This window comes from Diorhabda carinulata, chromosome 3 (assembly GCF_026250575.1).
Source record: "Diorhabda carinulata isolate Delta chromosome 3, icDioCari1.1, whole genome shotgun sequence".
In the NCBI taxonomy this organism is placed as follows: Eukaryota; Metazoa; Arthropoda; class Insecta; order Coleoptera; family Chrysomelidae; genus Diorhabda; species Diorhabda carinulata.
Window position 1 is genome coordinate 6,138,618 of NC_079462.1, and position 15,398 is coordinate 6,154,015.

At 31.7% G+C, this 15,398-nt stretch overlaps 1 protein-coding gene across 2 annotated transcripts in view; it reads right to left on the reverse strand.

The window, feature by feature from the left end:
• Window positions 1-15,398, reverse strand: part of LOC130891618 (hemicentin-2) — a 173,904-nt gene that overhangs the window by 121,357 nt on the left and 37,149 nt on the right. For both annotated transcript variants that reach the window (XM_057796458.1, XM_057796459.1), the window contains exons 2-3: window positions 2,244-2,376; window positions 591-805 (exon numbers count right to left, since the gene is read on the reverse strand). In XM_057796458.1, coding sequence (XP_057652441.1) covers window positions 591-805; window positions 2,244-2,376 — 348 coding nt within the window. The remainder of the gene's footprint in view (window positions 1-590; window positions 806-2,243; window positions 2,377-15,398) is intronic.

Here is a 15,398-nt window from a genome sequence, read left to right on the forward strand (position 1 = left end):
TGATTGGATTCATATTCTCCATTGTTTTCCACAACAGTTATCTCTCTGAAAGATCGAATCCCTCATTCAATTTTTTTAATCCTGCAGGCATCCATTTTAGTGCAGTTAGCTCGGCTTTTTAAAATATGACCGCTATACGTCAAGTTGGATTCTAGAAAACTAAAACTAGAATCGAAATCAGTGGTTCCTGAAATCACCGTTTTCAAATTTTCATGTTGCTGCCTTTTTGTCATTCGAAAGCTAGTTAGCTAAGAAAACAGTTTTATGAGGTATTTATTGGAGTATTTGAGCGTTCCTTGAACTTGAAATACACGAATGAAACTCATCAAAACAAATGTCTTTATGTGAATATCTCGAATGAATTATATTGTTTGCATGAAGTTTCATCATTTCGATATAGTTCTTATTAAAGTTTTTATAGCAAGCATTACTTTTACTGATACTTCAACATACTCCATATTTTCTAGTTTCCATTAATTAACATTTATTTCCATCATGATTCATAAATAAGAGGTATCATTTATGAATACGCTTGAAAGTACTACACATGATTTTATTTATTATCAAGATTATAAGATGAAAATTCTAACCTACTAAAGTCAGATTGACTTGAAAATTTCTTGTTGGTGAATTAACAAAGTCGACTCGACATCTGAAAACTCCTTGATCATGGATGTTAACATTCTGTATCCTTAACCTAGCTTTCGAAGGCTCTCCTTCGGTTATGAAATAACTACGGGATCCCAGATCATCACTCATAGCTAGATGAGAGGCTTTGTCCAGTGGACCATCTCGAGCATCCAAGCTGTAACAAAAGTTGTAATATATATCAGATTCTAATTATAATTTAGTCATTATTAAAATACAAAAGGAATCAAACATATAATATAATAGCTCCAAAAATATTTTGTATGTTAATCTGTCATTGTCCTTGGCAATGCCGTTATTATAATTCTCGCCGTTTTCTTACCCTAGTACGTCTCTGTCAAAGCCAGGTCACGAATAAAAATGGTTGGCTCAGCAATTTACCAAACAGGTTCTGGAACTCTTTGATTTATGTGTATCTAGTTCGGCTAAATATTCTGGATCTTCCAGAAGTTGCTTCCAATACATGTCTGGTTAGCTGATCGATATGCAATTTTCGAAATAAATGTTCCAAAGCATTTACATCGGCCGTTGGCATGGTTTCAAATATAAAACATAAATCCCTTGATAGAGATGTTATCAATTTATTTTAGAAAAGATACTGAAATTTATCTTTTGAGTTAGTTAGAGTTTCCACGTCCAGGTAATTCTATCACTTCAGTGCTGTGATGCCGATATTATCAGAAATGTACGGGGATTATCGAAATTATTTACCTCACAAAACTGTTACGACTGTCGTGGTGGATTATAATGGCCGAGATGAAGAATTTGTCAATGCCTTTCAAATAAAATAAGTTACTGAAGATGGCAACTAATATGAAAACATGGTTGATATATGAATGAAGGAACTAAAAGCAATGTAAGAGTCATTTGAATAATTTTGGAAAAAATAAGAAGATACATAGAATTCAAAACAAAAAAACTATGATACATTTATAGTAATAAACCCAATTGATGAAAATTTATTAGCAGTAGAGAGAACAGAAATATCACTAAGTCATTCCCATATCAAAGAAGGTTAAGGGACAAATAGGATGGAATAGAAGAGATATGTATGGCAAACAAACAAGAAAATAGAAGTAAACTTCTCAATAATATTTATTGTAGTAGAGTGAACAGAACAAATAAAAATAGAGCTGGAAGCGTTAAATTAGCTAATAAATCTGAAACCATTAAAAATCAAATCATCATCATAATAATGTGAGATGATAGTTAACATAATTAACAAATTGAGGAGAGAATCGAAGAAGCTTAATGAGGAAAATAGAATGAATCAAGACATTAGGAAAACTACATAACAATAATAAAGAAAATGGTTAAAACTACAAAAAAGTGATAAAAGTAAAAAGTAGTAATCATCGACAGACAACGTAAAAATAAAATTATACAGTAAACTGGGTTGAACATTTTGTTTAATGTTCAATCCAGTTTACTGTATTGAACATTGTATTATTCATTTTATTGGCTTGACAAAGGAACACATTTCTTCTGAGTAAATATGAAGGTTAAACAAATGATTGATGATGAATTATCATCATTTTTGTTGATGAAGACACATAATAACATAAATAACAGAAAGGTAGTAAGAAATAATTTACCTGTAAAGTGGTATTCCAAGATTATCCTTGAACCAAAAAAGTAGAGTGACGTTATCATTGGGAAGAGCAGGGGTAATATCACATGGTAGTTCTGCGTCTCTCCCAGGAACACCCCAAACGAGACGAGCTGGTACTAGAAAGAAAAATGATATACATTAGAGAGCAAAAAGAAGTTACCATGTGAACAATACAAAACCAAATTAGATCCATTAGAAGATTTCAGTATCATTGTTATCACAGATTAGTTGTAATAAAAGATATTAATCATAATTCTAAAAATGCACCAAACATGTTCAAGAGCTTGTGATTGTAGCTATATTTGTTCAGATTTTATTGAAGCAATTTTATTCATAAAAATGTCTCATCAATTGCCTTTTGATGTGTTCAACAGTAGCAATACTTTCTGGAAGGTATTCTAAAGAATCTAGTTTGTATGGAAATTTGTTTTAGTTCCAGCTGACATAGTGCTGGTTATTTACCTATAATTATTTGTTGCAAGTAATAAAAGAATAAAGGATCTCTGTATTATCCTAATTTTTGTTCACACCATGAATGGTAATCGAGAATATACTTCGCATCAACTGTAACAGACAGTTTGGATAAAAATTGTTCTGGAACCATTGGATCTAATAGATTTCAATAGGTTAATGATCTATATGGAAAAATGTTGTATTGTTTTCAAAGCAATTCATGACTGTGATAAATATTTCCAAAATTTTTGCGGGTAGACAGCCGCACACCATTTGCCGTCTCCGCATATACCTTAATGTCCATCAATTATCAAATATCCATGAATTATATTCCAGATATTTCTGGAAGAAGCAGTTTCTTCATAGAAGTTATGTATAATTATACATTTTGTACATGCTCCATAAAAATCGCAAATTGATACAGGTGCTCACAGTAGGAGAGGTATGGCTTTAATTAGTGTAGTGATATGATAAATTTTTAAGTGCGAAATTATGTTGTACAATTATATTCACGAACCATTACCCAAGAAAGGTTTTAATTCAAATTTATCTCAAAAAGTAAAATTGTTTCGTAACTACGTGCCACCATACTCAATATTTAGCAACCTCAAATTGTTACATTGTAACCATTAATTGAATAGAAATAAAATAGTCCTAAATGTTCACCAATTTATATATTTCTTCGCGAGAGAGTATGAAGAGAGTTGGTTTTATCTTTTTTTTTTCAATCTTAATGAAATTTGATTTTTTATTGAAAATTTTTTTAGGCTAAAGAGTAAATGGTTGGATTAAGTATCCGGACAACTTTGACCAATATATTTGATTGTCCTTTTTTCTTCATTATTATATTAACAAGCATATCTTGTATTTAAACTGTGAGTAGAAATATTGGAGCTTCTGATGAATGATTTTAAAAAATTTGACACTTCTCTTAGATAAAAAAAGTAAACTAGTATGAAATACTCATACGAATATATTAACTTAATTGATACTGAGAGTGTCAAAAAAATATTCATTATTTTGGTTTGTAGCTACGCCACACTGAACAAAGCTCAGTGTACCCGCTAATCTAATAAGTCTATGTACTTGAAACGATAAGAAATAGTCCTTGTAATAGTTGAAAATTTTTTCTGTGCATGTCCCAACTTCCATTATGTTTTTCGGGAACTTTATTTACAAAAGTATGAGCAGTGCTCAAAGGAATTAGTAATAATACAAGTAATAATCAAGAATTTTTTATTAGCAATTCATTAAATTATTGTGTTTACATGATAAAATGATATTACCGGTCTTTTAGTTAAAATTTTCAATGTTATCTATAAGGAAAGGGACAAAAACCGTTGTCGTAGTGTATGCCGCACTTATATGCTTGGTAAATCTTTTCAGGAAATTTTATATTATTTTATTAGTTTTCTAAAACCTTGTCATCAAAATAAATGAGCAAAGACACTTGAGAATTTGTCACAAATGTGCTGAATGTGATTTGCAAGTAAAGCGGTTTGTACGAGGTAATGGTCGATTCCAAAGAATTGATATTATAAGTTAAGATACATATATTTGTTAATTTACAATATTAATTCCTTGAAGTGAAGATACATATATTTGTTCACTTTTGAAGGAGTATCGGGTCTACCTACCGAATATCTAGACCCCATCATTTTAAGAAAAATTGTGGTAAGGTAAGATATCCAATTAAATATAATTATAATAGCTCGCGTAAAATTCAGAACCCTGTTGGCTGCAGGAACATAAAGAATCAAAAGACGGTGTCGGTACTTCGGTGTCTGTGTCATGCTGTCAAATAAACGCGTTTTCAGAATGAATAACTCATACAAGTTCACGTTTCAAGAAAGAATTTTTGTGTTACCTCATATTTGCGTACGAAAACGAATTACGAAACTATGTTTATCGAATTTCAACAACAATTTCCGAACCCGCTGCTACCAAATCGTTCAGCAATGTGAAAAACGTACAAGGAATTCTTTAAAACGGCCGATGTGACGCGTTCTGGACCTCCGATATATGTAACAACTACCGGAAATATAGAAACAATTGCGCTGGCGTTAGTTGAGTAGCCGGACCAATCGAGTTTACCGTCCGCGTCTCCTACACGAGAATAATTCCAATCGAAAATTGGAATTTTGTTAGTAGAGCCTCGGATGCAGCCAGGATGATCGCAGTTCCAACAATCCATTTTGTGGTCGGATGAAGCAACCTTTAATCTTAACGGTGCGTTCAAACGGCATGTACTGGAACGACCAAAATCTTCAATGTCTTCATTGAAGAAGAATTAAACCTACTGAGGTGTGTGTGTGTGTGGGCAGATATCCACGAGGGAGGTGTCGTGTATCCGTACTTTTCATGTCAAGCCAAGTGACAGGCCAAAGTTATCTGAAAATACTCGAGGATTATCGTGGCAAATGGTCAACGATCCAACATTCGCGAACATGCATGTGTGCAGGAGTACCTTGATGTTCATTTTGGAGTATGGATGGGCATGATGAATTCACATAAAATTTGAAGCCATTCATGTTCTTAAAAAACAAGCATACAAGAAGAAATTAAATAATCATAAATTGAGTTATTTTGGTAAATCATTAGATGAAAATTAAAATTGGTGCTTGCTGCTTGATGATTTTGTTATTTGGCTACCGGCACACAATTATGCAGAGCTTTTTTGACCGTAACGAAATAGAACTATGAATTATTTCTTCATTTTTGTGATTACTTTTACTTATCACTATCAAATTCATTTTTTCCCAACTTCTCAATTCTTGAGGACGACCATGGCACTACAACCATCGTCGTAACTCAACACAGTTGTAGACTTCTATGGTAGGATACGCTAAGGAAGCACCGTCAATTAATTTTTCATTCAATTGAACTGATATTAGAGGTGATCATGCTTGTTGCTCAGCCATATTTCTAAAAAGTACCTCCAGTACGATCATTATATGACATTTTATAATGAATTAAAATTCCAGCGACTCGTTAAATTATTCAAATTTAAAGCTTTGGATTAACTGATTGAAATACGTGTGCTTCGTATTCAATTACCTTTTGAAAAACATAATCAAACAAATCCCAATTCGAATATGGCGCAGTCAGTTGGTTTTGCGGATAATATTTATTCTGAAACCATAAATGGAATAGTTTCGTTCATTTAGATATTATCGACGTGATTTTAATTGGTAGAGGACTTAGAAAAGATTTTTTTGTTAACATTTTTTATTGAGAATATGTTCAAGTGAAATTTCGGAGCATGTTTTATCCACACAGGAGTCTTAATCATATTTTGTGAAGAAGTTATGTCAAGGAGTCCATTAAATAATCCTAATTAGCTCTATTTATAACCTTACAAAAATACTATTATATCGTTCATCACCGATATGTGGGTTTCCTTTGTAAAATTCTATATATCATGAATCAGAATGACACGAAACAGCTTAATATTCTATGTTATCTTATTAGGTATTAAAACCTTCTGGTTTCTGAAACTGATTTCGAAAAGTAGTTGTTTTTTTTTTGGTAATTATAACTTCATTATTGCATCTACTGCATATCCTATCTCGTTATTCCGTTGCTGATAATAAGTTTTTAGTGCTGCCACGGATTAAAATTACATACTACTTGAATGAGTTATGGTCGCAGAAACTTAAATTTCAAATTTATGACTTTCAGAATAAAGGAAAGATTATTACCATAAAATTTTAGGTAGCTATAACACTTTGGGAATTCACAAATTTTTAGTCTGTATTTCAATGGCGCGATGTTCATCTCTATGAAGTTTCAAGTTGGAACTCTAGTTATTGCAGGTCTTTGCGTAATAAAAATTATCTGATTTTGAAATTAAGTCGAGTAGTAACTAGAAAACTTTCATTATATGAAGTGACATTCATAAATTTAAAATAAGGAAGAGAGTTGTAATGAATTTGAATCACTGTGTGTATCCATGAAAATTATAAACTATCTCGAGATTTTTTTCACCACAATTTATTCATCTCACTCTTTTAGTTTGTCCATTTGTTCGTTTATTTGTTTCTACTTTCTTGCTTTACACGTCAATACATGATTTATTGAAAAAAAATCAGTATATTCGCTTTTATACATGAATTTACTTTTTACACGAGGTGGACTATACTTTTTTGCATTTTAAATTGTCACGAAAAAACCCCAACTGTATTCAAACGAATGTTTATTTAGAATAGAGAGCACAAAATAAAACTATTTCCTAAATATAATACTGAAAAATGTACTTGTTTTTCAAATATCGTTCTTGGTTCGATCGTCTTTTAATAAATCCCTGTTCTATTCTTGTTATACTCAAAATAAAGTAACTGTGATTGATCACAATCTCGTGGCATTTTCAGATATTCTGCAGAGTTAATACTGAATTGAATTGAAAAAGTATGGGTAAATCATGCTCTCTGAATATATTCCTGCTCACAGTGTCACTTTTGAAAAAAGTGAAGGTTTTGGTCTTTTGAATCAATCAAGTTTGTAAGTTTATATAAACGTTCAAGTGAAACTGGGCTTTGTCCAAGGAAAAAACTTGTAAAGTTGCCAAAACTATCGATAATGTCCAAAGCATCTGGAAACTGGTGCGTAGATAAACTTGGATCATCCCACTTGTTTACTCGAGCCATGATATTTTCCCGTCTTCTGCTCCAGGAAGATCTGCTTCTGCTTCCTGCTTTTGTTTTTTTATTAATAATCGTACTAGCTGCTTTGAAATTATCAACCCATGATTTAAATGAATTTACACTTGGAGACTGGTTGATAGTTTTGTCAACCTACCATCAAAATAGATCATGAGTAATTATGTAAGAATCCTACAGGAAGGAGGAACCGTATGACAGCAGCTCCGACCACCGCCACCTTACGGTTTTCTACGCTAAGTCGGTTACAAAAGTGCAAAAATATATATTCTCCAGTAATGGTAGCCACGAGAAATAATTATTATATTAATCAGCATCAGCTGTTGTATTAAATTAATTAAATTAAATTCAGTATGGTAACTTCGTTGAATTGCAGCCAACTGTTCGCAGGCTGAAGTATTTCTCTGCAATTTGTCATTTACATAATTAAATAACATTGATGAAGTTCAGCTTTTATTGTCCCTTGGCTTCAATCAATTCTTCTTCGCTTCCTTTGGTCCTTTGCCACCATCTTCATCAAATTCTTTCTAACTCATATATATCCTGCTTGACTTCCTGTAGCCATTTTTCGTTTGGGAGCTCTATTCTTCTTTTCTTTCCTTCTCTTCTCTTCCGCATCAGTCTCACGATTCTCTGCTGTGGCAATCTCGTAATGTGTATTAACAATCTTGCTCTTTGTGCTCGAACTATTTATTTTAGGCGTTACAAGAAGAATTAATTATCTGCTTGTACGTCTTCTCCTGATACCTTCTGCCATTTTGACATTCTCTAAAATATTTTTTTCCCATATTTCCAATTTCAAAACCAAAGCCATGAGGAATTTGAAATATAATCAAATGTAGAGAAATAGATTTCAAATATTTACTGATATAATGCTTTTGGCAGCTCTGCCAAATATGAATTTTTTGGTATATTACAATCTATTGAATTGCTTACAACGAAACATATGAGAATGAAAATAAGATGAGAATAAAACATTCTTGGCAGTTTGTAACTAAATTTTTTTCTTATAAATAACATTTTATTGGAGTTATTCATACAATAGAATTTTGGATTCCGGTTAAAGCTGCCAAGATCAAATATTTCTAAGTATAATCAAAACACTTGTTGCACGTATATTTTTAGGTGCTACAGATTTTCAGTATGTAATCAACTCCAATCTTGTTATCCTTCAATAGAAAGCGAACATAAACCCAACCAAATATCAATTAATTGGCTTCTGCTAATTGCAATATTTACTTTACATTACATTAATTCCAAAGGCTGTTGAAATCTTAGATACTTATCTCTTGATACTATATCCTCATTGATATAACTAAAGTACAAATATATTTCCAAATTGTTTTCATTCTGAGATAGAGATAAAAGTTCTAAAAATACATTTTAGACAGTATAACGCCATTTGATATTGATTCAAATAACATCGATGCTGTACGTAAACTGAATTGACAAGATCGCCACATGAGATATGAGATTGAGGTACCTAAGCATCAGTTCCACTATCATACACTCCATAGTGTGTTCGCGCACGAAACACTTCGAAGAAAATAATCTCTGGTTTCTTCGGATTAACACGACATGTCGCCACCGTTCCATTAGAGCAACGTTGGACGGTCAGTTCTGAACGGAACACCAGCTATTATTTATCACAATTGTTGGAAAAAAATCAGGGAAACCAATCACAGAAGACGAAACATTCTCTACCACGACGATACGAGCTCTGACAATTCTGTACAAACATAAGCGTTTTTAAACAGACAAAACACCGAATTTATGGGTTATCCATCGTGCACTCCATGTTTGGTACCCAGTGATTTTTTCTTATTCCCGCAGATCACAAATAAATTGCGAGGTCAACGTTTTTCTACACCCGAAGAAGCGGTTGATGTGCTCAAATCACATGTTTTGGAGATACCATAATTATCTAAGTATGCATTTAGAATTACGATAATTTAATGAAATTCTGTTTCCAAATGGTGTTCATGAATAATTTCGAAAGTTACATGTGTGTTTTTAATCAAAATGAGTCATATTATATAAACGCACATGCATAGTTCCTCAATAATCATGAAAATTTCGATTGAATATTCCCCACATAATTGATATTTAAAATTGTTTCAAAGAAAATATCTTATTCGGAAAGCATGTGATTTAATGTTACGTAAAGTTAATATTTTAATTAACAGACATCAGTTTATTGATATTTGCTAGGTTTCGTTTAGCTTTGTATCATAAGCTAACAAGGTTGAAGGTAATTACAAATATTCGACACTTGAAAATATTGTAATATTGTAGCGACAAATTTTAGTAACATTAACCGGAATCCATAACAATTCTAATGTATTTATAACAGTATATGAGACTTATCGGATAATGCGAGTTACAATCAATATTAATGAGAATAATGAGATTATTTTCGAAAGTAAAAAGAAATATCATATTCATTTCGCTAGCTGTACCAATTGCAATTACATCCTAAAATGCATTCGAAGGAGAATATTTCAAGATAGTGGTGTACTGAAAATATATTGCAAATATAGAGGAAAATTGATCATACAAATAATAAATCAAATCATTACTTCGTGACTATGTTCGGAAAGTTTATATTTGGTATTAGTATTATTATTAACCTTCCATTAGGCGCGCGGGTATTTCTCACGTATTTGGTCGCGTTGTATCTAGCAGATACATATATCAAATAAATTTTTTTTTGTTATTATTATTTTAATATATTAATACAGCAAATTTTATATGAATACTTCTTTTATCCACTTTTAATTTAACATTTTTGCAAGTAAAAAAAAATAATTATTTTATATGTAAAATGTTTAAAATTTTAATTAGGTTATCGCCAGAACTAGGTTTAAAGTTACATTATTTATTCAAAATATTTTACAAACTTATAAAATTAATGGGAGTAATCACCCTCTTCAATTTCTTTATTATAACATTTATTACAAATCATATTTGTATGGAGTTTAATACATAAATTTTTACATTTTTTACAACAAAATGTAGACACTGACGTTGTCTTATTTTCTACATAGCATGGTTCGCATCGCTTTCTTTTACTTGGTCCAGGTGTTGCCTCTTGAACTTCTTGTTGTGCTTCCAAGGTTTTGTAATTTTTGAGCAAATCTTTGGCAACATTATAAGTAGCGCAAAGCTTGTCGACCACATCAACGCCGGATTTTGTGTTGTTATAAAATGATATCATTTCTGGCTTTTTTGAAGCACCTTCTTCCACTTCGTTCGACGTCACATGCAAACTGGAAATAAGGACTACGGTTTTTCCCAACTAAATCTGAATATAAACTGCCGCTTTTGGTCGCGCTGTATCTAGCAGATACAAATCCGGCGGTCGAACGGGTTTAGGGTGGCCAGGGGTTGTAAAAGTGAAATCAGCCGATTGTACTTCCAGGAAAGTCTTCGAGATACATCTGCCGAGAACTACTGCAAATCTCCATTTTCTAGAGCTATTACATAAATAAATATTCAGCAACAAGTTAGCCATGTATCTCGTAGATACACGCGCTACTAATGGAAGGTTAATAAATGTTTATAGTACCTAGCACCCTATTCAAAAATATTGGTATTGAGCTATTCGTATTAAATATTTCTGAAGAAATTATAAATTGAAATCTTCATAATATATTTGAGCTCAAAATGAGCTACAAAAGGCGTTGTGTTCATCTAAACTAGGTAATATATGACGGGTTTTATGATCCTTAAAATACTTTTCAATAGCTGATCGTTTTGAGAATATGTCGATAAGTTTTCATATCACGTACGATACCAAATTAAGTTCACTAAATTTCTATATTATTTTTCTATATTTCCAATTCTTTAACACGTTATTGATATATCTTGGACTCGATAGTAAGTTATTCCTCTGGAATGAAATTGAAATAAGATTGCTCGTAGATGAGTCAAAATTAAAAATATAACGAAAATAAAAAAATGAGACCCCCGCGAACATTTTCGTTGCTAGTCGTGTGTCAATTTTGGCATAATGCCCGTTTTAAGGGGCTTTAATCAGGACACACAACACAAACTAAACGTGTGGGTGAATAGCGTGAACGTGGCCTCGGACCTTCTTTACTTTATTACGTACAAACGAGAGCGAATGTAGAAGTCGCCATGAACGTAACAGTGATTAATATTAAGGTATACCGCTCATCATAATTAGAAAAAATATCGTGCTCACTTCCTAGGATCTTGGAGTAAATTTTTTTTCTTGGTGCGTGGTTTTGTATTTTATGTTTTTTTTTTGTACTTTTCTTATTTTTTACTATCCCAACTTAGCCTACTTAACCTATTGATCCAGTTGTCTTATCGGCCTCCCGTGTTTCTTGTAGTCCTGTCTGGTGAAGCTGATGAGTTCCCTCAATTCTTCGTCCCCCTTCTCTATACACAGAGGAAATTAGTGCACCATGCTGGCTAATCGAACAAATGTTTGCCAACCCCATGAAAAAATGAGTTAGTGAGAAGTTATGGCGATTTTGGTTTGTTAATGTTATTCTGCTGGTGTTTGGAACAATATGATGGAATTTTGTTTTAATTGTATTTCGGAAATACTGCCCAACTATATAATGAAAAATATTACTAGAGAGATAATTGATATTGAAAGAGTAGATACTTTTTGAGTGCCAATAAAATCGGAGAAAAGTATTTTCTTTCGTGCCGATCTGAGGGCTGTATTGCTAATACAATAATTCATTCAGAGTTTGTTATATAACTGAAAATATCTTTAACCAAAATATCAACATTTTAATAAAAATATTCATGAGATTTTCGGAAGGAGTTCTAATATTGTAGCTCCTATAATTCATCGAATAATCATGAAACGTTTATTTTGAAAGTAATACTTGAAACTTTGGAATAAATAAACAAAAAATTGAAAACTTTTCCTAATCATAGGTTCAATAGGCATCAAATTACCGAAGTAACGGATAGCTTACTCTTTTATCACAAATTATTTTATAAATATCATATAATTGCTATGTGAGAAATATCATGGATCTTTAAAGTCAATTTGGACTACGTATTAGCTTATTGTACTTTTAGATGATCGATGAATGTTTAGTAGATGTTTATTCTGTCTGATTCTCAACCTTCAATGAAACACCTCTATTGTTGTTTATTAGGAGCATCAAGAACAACATTAAACCCATTTGAAAGGTCAATAAGTACCGTTGTTCCTATCGTTAATACCCAGAAGCTGCTTTCTCCTTAAGAGATCTATAATACGATATACGACAATAAAATGGGCAGAATCTGATATAATTTGGCACTCATACTGATCATAGAACGACCGTATCTCGAAAAGAAGTTAGTGATAGTGTCTTTTTAATCTCCTTACCGAACGGTTAAGCGAGAAAATTACTAAGAATAACATAATAATCAGCTCGCATTAGTCGTTGACGTTATCTAATGGTTATTTAAAGGTAAAAAACAAGCGTAGCCATATACTTTTACGATGAAGTAATTTTGAATGATGGTAGAAGTAAAAATGTTGGTTGATTATCATATTATTTTTACGATAATCAGTTTTTCGCTTGTTCAGAACTAGCCCATTCTCAGGAAAATTATCAGTGATGATGAAAGTTCCTATCGGAATTAGCTATTTTGAAAAAAATATATGAATAGTGGAATTTGCTTACAATCTTTTCGAAATTATCTTCACAGTAAAGTGGATTTTGTTTGCATATTTTGCAATTTCTGTAAAATGTTTACAAATAACATTATAAATATAGTGGAAACCAACTAATCCAAGTTACTAACTAATTAGACCAAGGGTCATATACATATATTGAAAAACTAGTGTGAAAATATGAGATCGATCATTACCTTGGAAATTTTCTGTGCCAACATAACTCTTACGATGAAACTGCAAAATAAATAAGTTGGTCGTAATGCTACACTGATAGAGAATCCTCTAGAGTTCTGAAATATACGTAGTAAGCTGGAAAAACTTTCTATTGATATTGCAGATCAGTATCACATTTCAATTTCAAAAAAATTATATGAATAGTTGTATTTGCTTACAATCAATGGGGGCTACTCTTTTTGAAATCCTCTTAAACTTTTTCCACTGTAAAGTGAGTTTGGATGGCAAGAGACAATTATCTTCAATAACCTTTCATGGTCAATAATATTTATTGTACAGATGCCATAATCCCCTTTACCAAAAAAAGAGGAACTCTTTCAAATGATAAGTAAAAAGTGGTAAAATAAAATCTTCCACTGATATAATAAAATTAATAAGCATATGAGAAAAACAAAGAAATAGTATTCTCATTGCTACAGTAGCTCTGTATATTTGTTCTTTTGTGAGTATTTTGACCATCTCAATAAAACGTTCGTGTGAAATTCAGATGAATGAGAGCTATTTAAATAATGTATAAACGTGTTTTCATTGAGCACCATTCAGCTTCCCAAAATTGTTACGTACACAGTTTCGTTAATAAAATTAGTTGGGCTACTTGGGTAGGTCACCAAGCAGGCCGTAAAATATGTACAACGAAAGCTTTTTTAAAAAAAACTTGGCGCTTTCCTTGTCATGTTAGAGTTCGTATAATCATGTTGGATAAGAGTATTTTTTAACTCCTTGAGGTGAAAAAATGCAATGGATTCTTACACGTTAACATGTTAAAGTTGCTACTACTCCAACCCGCTAATTCTATATCAGCACTCTTTTTGTTGGGTTCCCCAAACAATGTAGGATTTTTGCTTATTCCTAACATATTTCTACGTTTATTTTAGAACAAAAGGATTCATCACTTAAAATAATTTGATTTGAATAGGAAAACTATATAACATTGATATTCCAGGTACAACACCACCCATTTAATGATTTGTATTCGATTATTTGGAAGTGTTGTTTTTTTTGTTACCGAAGTCTTCTAAGTTGGCAGGCTTCCATATCCAGACTGACGATATTTTATTCTTTCACCAGCCCATTTCTAAAATTTTGATATGACCGACGAGCAATTGATCAATGCCCGCAAAAATCAATTAATTGAAAATAGATTCTTTTACAGGAAATCTTCTCAACTTAAGATTTAACAATTAGCAACATTGATTATCCACTTACTGCCTTAATCAAAGCTTTTACTTTATTGCTATCGAGTTTACAGGAAAAAACAACGAACGACGCCTATGCTCAACTTTTTGGCCACGCTTTGACTGACATACGAATGCATTACTTTTTAGCGTTGGCTTATTTCGTTCATATTATTAGTTCCCTTTTGAATAAATGGTTAATATTTTGGATACTGAATTATTCAAGATTAATTGTGTGTACTTCTAATTTTCTTTACCATCATAAAAAGCTTCATTTTTCACATTTTTACTCCTACATATTGTGGTTGGTTATATACGCCTATGCTTCAAAGACGGAAAAGGACTCCTTCTAAATATATACATGGAGTAAGTTTAGATTTCTTCTCAGAGGAAACCGTAAAATGTTCTTTATAACGTTTATGAATTCCTCTCAATGTTTTCTGAAGAAACGGAAAATGTTTTGAAGATTATAAGTTGCATTATACTACATCAGAAAATCATATTAATAAATATAAATATGGTAAAATATACAAGATCACTAGAGAATTCAAAATTTCAAGTGTCATAATTTTAATGAAAAAGGAAATAATTGGAAATACCTTTTTTTTAAGGCGAAGCAGGTTGTTTATTCACTTATAAATTTGTTTTGAAATAATTTTGGATGCTGAGTAACGTGCAAGTTTGAGAACAAAGCTGCGTTTTTGGGTTGTACTTTTTTCTTAACCAAAAAATATTTTGACTTCTAATTTCAATCCAAATTGAGTAGCATGGACTATGAATATAGCAAATAAATTATCTAGTTCAGTGAAGATTTTTATTTTGGTATTGTTTTGTTACTTAGATTGTACAACATTGTTTAGAAGAGTCAGATTTGTACGTATTTGAAAAAAAAATTGGAAATTTAGCCAAATATTTTATGATATATAAAAATATCTGAGCAAGCAACTACTAATTTTAACGAA